General features: G+C 50.6%; 1 protein-coding gene across 1 annotated transcript in view; it reads left to right on the top strand.

Moving 5' to 3' along the window:
• The window catches only part of KSR2 (kinase suppressor of ras 2), a 366,625-nt gene that overhangs the window by 303,812 nt on the left and 55,011 nt on the right, over positions 1-7,802 (top strand). Inside the window, 2 exon segments of the mRNA XM_011356069.2 lie at positions 4,943-4,984; positions 5,625-5,720. Coding sequence (XP_011354371.1) covers positions 4,943-4,984; positions 5,625-5,720 — 138 coding nt within the window.

Here is a 7,802-nt window from a genome sequence, read left to right as displayed (position 1 = left end):
TCTCATTTCAAGAGCCTGACCTTAATTATATCTGCAAACACCTTCTTCAAATAGGGTCTCATTCTGAGGTTCTAGGTGGACATTGTCTCTTGGGGGACACTATTTAACCCACTACACAGCTCCTGACCTCACCCCCACCGGGGCCGTTCTGAGGGTGCACATGTGGATTCCACCCTCATCTTTGGATTTAGAGCAGGTTCAGGGGCCGGAGAGACAGCGCTGGTTCCAACCGAGATGTGAGGGAGGGTGCTGAAGGCTTCTCTCATGCTCTCTCTTGAGCTGTCAGGCTGTTGATTCTTTAATAAACACTCGGGAGGAGAGGTGTTAGGATGGGAAGAGTGCTCTGGGCACCTCAGCGTGGGGCTTTCCAAAATCAAAGAGGCCCAGGGAGTGTGGCTGTCACCTACATGGCTTTCATTACGTGGTAACCCTTCACGCTGGGGTCCAGACCGTGGATGGGTATTTGACTCCAGACACTGTTCCTTCCACAGCTGGATGCGACCTGGTGGGGGTGACGAAGGAGGCAGGACTTGGGAAGGATCTGGGGGCTGAGGAAGGGAGGACTGAGGATGCCAGAGTGGAGTCTCTTCCCGCTCAGCTCTCTCTCACTGCTGTGTCTCTGTCCCCTGCCCCCTGCCCTGCTTTCTTTCTGCAGGACCACATCCCTGTCCCTTACCAGCCAGACTCCAGCAGCAATCCCTCGTCCACGACGTCCTCCACGCCCTCCTCGCCAGCACCGCCCCTCCCTCCCAGCGCCACGCCGCCTTCCCCCCTGCACCCTTCCCCACAGGGCACGAGGCAGCAGAAGAGCTTCAATCTGCCAGGTACCTCCGTGTTTGGGGAGCCGAGGGGGGTGTCGGGTTCGGGCCAGGGCCGTTTTGGGGCCTGTCCATGCTTGAAGGCAGCGAGTCGAAGGCATGTGGATTAAGATTTGCCATCTGTAGGGCAATGGCCACATTTCGCCTTCCTTGATCTTTGGAGTTGCCAGGAGGTGAGTATTATCAGCTCCATTTTACAGAGGAGGAAACTGAGGCTCTGAGAGGTAAACGTGACTCTTAGAGACTCTGTTGTTTGGTTAGCAGCAGCCCAGTGTCTCCACCTAAGTCTGAGTCACTGAGGGCACCTCGTGCTCCGGAGCTGGCAGTTGTCTTATGAGCTAAATCCCTTGAAATCGGCAGGGGACCTGTGCCCAGCATCTCAGGCTACATGCCCGAGCAGGGCTGCGTTCTGAGTCCTACTCCGGATGTCAGGATAGGGCTCCGAATGAGCAGGCTGGAGTTCTGGATTCGATATCTAGCTCGGTCGTGTCCCTGCCTTGTGACCTCTGACTTCAGCTTACTCACCCCTGAAAGGATGTAGGTGGGAGACAGGACCCCGAAGGTTTTTCTAGCTCACAAAGTCCAACTTGAGGTTCACGCACTGCCCAGGGCTGCCGTTTTTTCCTTCTTCTTCGAATTGTCTCCTGGCCCTTAAACTACATTTATCCATCGACTTCCTTAACACGTGTTTAATGAACATCTACTATGTAGCAGGTGCTGTACGAGGCACTGTGTACGGAGCGGTGCACAAACCAGACATGCCTTGTATGAGCTTCCTGTTGCCGCTGCAACAAGTCACCACAAGCTTAGTGGTGTCAAACAGCACAAATTCGTTATCTTATACTTACGGAGCTCACAAGTCCAAATCCATTTCACTAGGCTGAAAACCAAGGTGTCAGCAGGTCTGGTTTCCTCTGGAGGTTCTAGAGAAGAATCTGTATTCTTGCCTTTTCTCAGTTTCTAGTGGCCGCTAACATTCCCTGGCTCGTGGCCCCATGCTACTCCAGCCTCTGCTTCTGTTATTACACCTCCTTTTCTGACTTTCTCTCTGCCTCTGATCCTCCTGCCTCTGTCTTATAAGGACCATTGTGATTGCATTTAGGACCCACCCAGAGAATCCAGAATAATCTCCCCGCCTCAGATTCTTAAATTAGTCACATCTGCAAAATCCCTTTTGCCATGCAAAGTAATGTAGTCACACTTTCCAAGGATTAAGCTGTGGACCTGGAGGGGGCATTATTCTGCCGATCACAGTCTCTGTTCTCATGGAGTTTATAGCTTAGTGGGACAGACAGGTGTTAACCCAACAAACATACACATGAAAATGGAATTATAAATTGCGGTAAGGGCTTCGAAGGGAAAGAACGGTGCTATGAGCAAATTCAAGAAGAGAACAAGTTTAAGTTGATAGGACAGAGGCAGCTTGAGTCGTGAAAATGCAGTGGAGTTGCCCAGGCAGAGAGAGGGGAGCACGTGCAAGGCCCCGCCACAGGGAAGAGCTGAAAACCTGTCCCACTGGCCTGAGTGCCGTAATCAAGAGAAAATGGCAGCAGGTGAGATTCTGGAGCTGCAGGGGTGAGGCATGGCTGGGCCTCGTAGGATGTGGCAGGAATTTAAATTTGGAGACACAATGGGAGGCAATTGAAAGGTTGAGGTAGGGGATGACTTGATTCCTCTTCCTTCTAGATCTTTTCTTTCAGAAACCCCCTCAGGCTGCTCTCTGGGGAGGCCGTAGGTAGGGAGTCGGGGCTCCAGAGTGGAAGTGCCTTTAAAGCGGCCTCCTGCTCTCTCTGACCTCTGGTCATAGGAAGCCTCCCAGTCCCAGAGTCCTCTTCTTGCCAGAGAGCCAGGAGCCACTTGGGTGCATCTGCTGCCCCTTGGAGCTGCTTCTCCCTGGTGTCTGTCATCAGCAAGAACAGGGCTCAGAGTGATGTCCCATCCTCTCCCAGCCACTCCTTCCCTCTCAGTCATCGGGAACAGCTGTGCTCTGGCACAGGGCAGGGTCGAGGAGGGGGTTGACTCTGTGCACGCAGGCATTTGTGGGTGTCCCATTGCCTGACACCTGTCCCTTCTCGGAGCAGGGCTCGCTCTCCGTTGCCCAGCCCTGCCTCCTCAACGGACTGTAACTGCCAGCTAACCTTTTCTGCAGACACTGAATCCCCCGTTCCAGCCCGGGAGGGAAGAGATCAGCTAAGCCTCTTGAGAGCCCCGGCTAGTTTTCCTTCTTTTAATTTTAGCCCCTTGTTGACAACAAAATGTCTGCGTGCAGTGAGACAAACCTAGGTTACCAAACAGAAGAAAGGCCCCAGAAATCACGGAGGCTGCTTCCCTCTTAAAGCTTCGCTCTGTGACCTGGAATGAGTTGCTTCCCTCCCTGAGTCACCTCGTTTTCCCGAATCAAAAGTGCATCCATTTGGATTCCAGCAGCCTGGGAGAGGTGGGACCTGCTATGCTGAGAGAGAGCTGATTAATTCGACGAACGCTAGTTGCACACCCACCGTACAAGGCACCAAACCAGGTGCTTGCCAGGGGTCCTGAGATGCCACGACTCGCTCTCCATCCTGGGGGAGTGTAATAATCAGTCCCAGCCTCGGAGGCAGCTAATGACTTAGCCCTTTGAAACTATCTGATTGTCTCTTAATTAAAACTCATTCTCGTCTGTTAGTAAGAGAGCTTACAATACTTAGGCCACACTTACTATGCATTCTTATCTCACGTAATGATGACTTTGGCCCGGTAAGGGAGAGACTATCCTTATCCTCATTGTGTACGTGTGGAAACTGAGCTTGGCGACAGTCACCCAAGCTCTGACAAGCAGCCAAAGCAAGAGCAAGGATTCACCCTTGCAGGATCAGCTTCTAGACCTCAGGCTCAGAAACACTGTGCTGATTCTTGGTGAGCCAGCTGTCAGTTGTGACTTGTCTCCGAATGAACAAAATAGTTTCTGGAAGTATCTTCACCAGCTCAGACTCATATCTGACCCCATCCCTGCTCACTGCTTTTACTTGGGGATATAAAGCTCTGTGTGACCTGTCCGTTGCCCCTGATCCCGCTTGTCCCCCTGCTCCAGGCCCTCCACCCCACTGGAGTAAGTGGTAACATCAAAAACCTGAGGATTGTCTGGAAGAACTGGCCTGGAAGAGTGGACCGGAAGTGAAATGAATTGTGGGAGAATCAGCAGTGAAGTTGAAGAAATGTCTTGTATATATTTTTCCCTAAATACAGAGATTAATCCATTCTGGTAGGCAGAATAATGGTCCCTCAAAGATGACCACATTCTAATCTCAGGATCCGTTACTTTATATGGCCAAAGGAACTTGGCAGCTGTGACTAAATTAAGGATCTTGAGGTAGGAGGATTATCCTGGTTGAGCCGGGTGGACTCGAAATGTAATCACGAGGCTCCTTAGATGAGGGAGGCAAGAAGGTCAAAGACAGTAGAAGGCCGTGTGAAGACAGGAGCAGAGACTGGAGTGATGGGGCTGGGAGCCTACAGAGGCAGGCAGCACTAACATCTGGAAAAGGAAGGAGCGGGTCCTCCTTTAAATTTCCAGAAAGAACCAGCCCTGCTGACACCTCGATGTTAGCCCGTTAGGCCTTATTTCAGATTCTGACCTCCAGAACAGTAAGAGAATAAATCTGTACTGTGTTAAGCCCCCAAGTTTGCAGTAATTTGTTACAGCAGCAACAAGAAAACTAATACAATGCTCAATGCAGAGAATTTGGAAAACACAGGAAACTCATAAAGCTTTTTTTTTTTTTTAAGCCACTGTCATCCCTTCTAAAAGGGGAAAAAAGTTAATATTTGAGATTACGGCTCTACAGACGTTTTCTGTGTGTGTTCTTATGCATTTGCCTAAAAAAAGGGGATTGAGCTCAGGATGACTCTGTGAGTTGGGGTGCTCTGTTTTCAGGGAGTATCGAATGGAAGGGTTGGCTTACATGTTTAGAGTTCTGGTTTCTTTACACATGTTCTCAGTCCTTTGGAGTCCAGGGTGTCTGCAGGAGTCTGGAAACCCTGGAGGGTGGGCAGAGCACCCATGTGGTGGCTGTGGGAGCCTCACTGGGTACCAGGAGGGGGAGCTCCAGGGAGGCACTCACTCTGGTCTTTCTTTCTCTCCCCAGCGTCCCACTACTACAAATATAAGCAGCAGTTCATCTTCCCAGGTGAGCCTCCTGTGAGCAAGCCCGCTGATGCGCGGGAGTGGCCGGGGTGGACAGAGGCGACTATCGACCCCAGCATCACCCCAAGTTCCAAGAGGGTAGTGTACCGGGATTGCCAGACCCTAGGATAATGGCTGGGCCTGGGATTGGAGAAGGAAAGCATGGCAAGTCTCAAGGGCACCACGACACCAACAAGGCCCCACAGAGGTCTGCAGAGGAAGGGTGGGCGAGGGGAGGGGCAACCCAGAGCCACGTGGCTGGGGAGAGCTGGGGAGAGCTGGGGAGAGCGGCTTGAGTTGGGCCCTGGGAGACGTGAAGCTGAGTGGCCTCGCCATTCCGAAGGGAATTCAGGAGTGAGAAGGATTCGGAGATGACCAGTGGGTGCTTCAGGCCAGAGGCTTTGGGGTTCTGGCGGCCCCCTAGGTAACTGTAGGAAATTTTAGTCAGGATGTCATCTAGAACACTGGTGGATCTAAGCAGGTAAAGTTCAGGTGGTCCAGGAAGGAAGAGAGGGGATTGGCCGGCCCCAGGCCCCCAGGATCTGGTAAGAACTTATTAGCTGCCAGCATCTTCCAGGAATTGGGCTTTGGGGTGGTTGTGGACTCCACCTTTGTGTTCTGTCTGCCTAATCTCTGGCTCGCAGATGTGGTGCCAGTGCCGGAGACGCCGACCCGGGCACCCCAGGTCATCCTGCATCCAGTGACCTCGAATCCAATGTAAGTGGAGCTGAGACCCGCTTGCCCCGCCCTGGCCCTTCAGTCCCCTCAGGCTCCCCGTCCTCTTTCTTCCTCTTCCTGGAACTGATGGGTTGGGAGTTTGGGGGAGAAGACGTAGGGGACAGAGAGACATACGGAATGTCTGAGGCAAAGAGAGGGAGAGTGTGACAGCCCAGGCCGAGAAAGACAATGCCGGCCCCGACCAGTCAGCTCCGCCTTATGTCCCTGGCCCTATGTGTCACGTGTAATTAGCAGGGGCCAGACCATTTCCTTAGACACCCCGACTCTCCCACGATCAGAAAGACAACGTGCCCCAGGCAATACCTAGACCTTAATGGAAGAGCATTAATGCTATGTCATTGCTCCCCTTTTAAAACGTGTATGAGTTAGGTTTATACCAGGGATCAGCAAATTACAGCCGATGGGACAAATCCAACTTGCTGCATGTTTTTATAAATAAAGTTTTATTGGAACATAGTCATGCCCATTTGTTGACAACATACTGTCTGGCTTTCAAACGACAACAGCAGAGTTAAGTCATCGCAACAGAGGCCATATGGCCCACAAAGTGTAAAATACTCTCAGTCCCTTTACAGAACAAGTTCGCTGGCCTCTGGCTTATACCATTATGGAAAGAATATAATCTAATTTTGGAAACTGTGGACTGTACTCTAAAAAAAAAAAGGAAAAACAATCGTGTATTCACACCACTCTTAGATATGTCTCTTTCCATTCATACTTTACATACTTGTGATCCACGACACACACCGTTTCCACGCTGCTCTTTTTCCCCTTATTGCTATAATCATATTTTTCGTATTATTCCAGACTCTACGTACATATTGTATGTAATGGCGGTTCAAATATCATACCAATGTGGAATAATTTCCTTAACCATTTCCCTATTGCCAGATCTTACATCTTCCCAATATTTCACTGTTGTAAACAACACCACAGGGAACATGTTTGTGTGTGGCATCTTTAGCACCTGTAGGATAGAGACCCTCTTTCCAGGTGGTTTATTGCTTATGCAGCCAAAGTGAAATCACCTTCCTTCTTTGGTTGTGACCGAGGTCTAGGGGCACACTCAGGACCTAATTTCGATTTGACTGGTTTCCTAACTCACATTTTTGCCTACTTGGTGTTTCTTCTGACTCCGCTAGCTGCTCCATCCCGTCTGACCCACGTTATAGACTTTGTTAAAGACCCAAGTGGTACATCTCTGAAATCAAAGGAGCAGCAATTTGCCAGGGGATATTGTGCTGACATGTTGCTCCGATCATTTCTGCACATAAACCAATTCCACAGTTTGTACAAGACAAGCTCCAGGTTATTAACTGACAGTCAGGGAGTGCCAGCAAAAAACAGTTAATAACTGCTCGCGATCTGCTTAAATATGTATGGAGTGATGGGAACTAACTCTGTGCAGGAGGGAAATAATAGCCTTGGCTGCTGTAATGATGCCTCAGTGCAAGCAGAGGAAGGCTCCCGTTTTGTAGGTGTGAAGAGGGACTCCAGCTGCATTGTTCCACCCAAGTGTCCCCCAGGGCATCAAGTTCCCAGTATAGTAGTTGTCACTGTGGTTTCATTCTGCCTTCCCAGCCTGTACTGTAAATAACTGGTTAATATGATGGCAAATACCAGTTTGTGACCAACCTCCCTTCTCCTTCTTTTAGTATTTGTAGTCTTTCAGACTCCCTCTTACCAGGAGTCCCTCCAGTAAGTGGATTGACTCTTTCTGCAGGGTCAGCAGCTTCCTGGGGTTTGAGGATCAGGATAGGGGAGGCCCCCACAAAGGGAGGTAGGGGGAACCTGCTAAGCTGGGAAAATAGGAGTGTGGTATCCATTGTGATTCCTTCCTCCCATCAGTTCCGGTTCATTCCATAAATACATCCACATCCTCTACTCTAAAATATATCCCCCCCAAATCCTGTAACACACGTCATGCCCCACATCCCCATCACGTGCCATGCACTCCAACACTCCCCTCTCATCCCCAGGACACACGCAATGACACCATCAACATACGTCACATCCCCGGCATGTACACACAACTCACGTGCACAGAACAACTCCTGCCTAGAGCACATCCTGTGATGCACCCC

This window comes from Pteropus vampyrus, unplaced genomic scaffold (assembly GCF_000151845.1).
Source record: "Pteropus vampyrus isolate Shadow unplaced genomic scaffold, Pvam_2.0 Scaffold23, whole genome shotgun sequence".
Classification (NCBI taxonomy): domain Eukaryota; kingdom Metazoa; phylum Chordata; class Mammalia; order Chiroptera; family Pteropodidae; genus Pteropus; species Pteropus vampyrus.
This window is presented reverse-complemented; position numbering and strand designations above follow the sequence as displayed.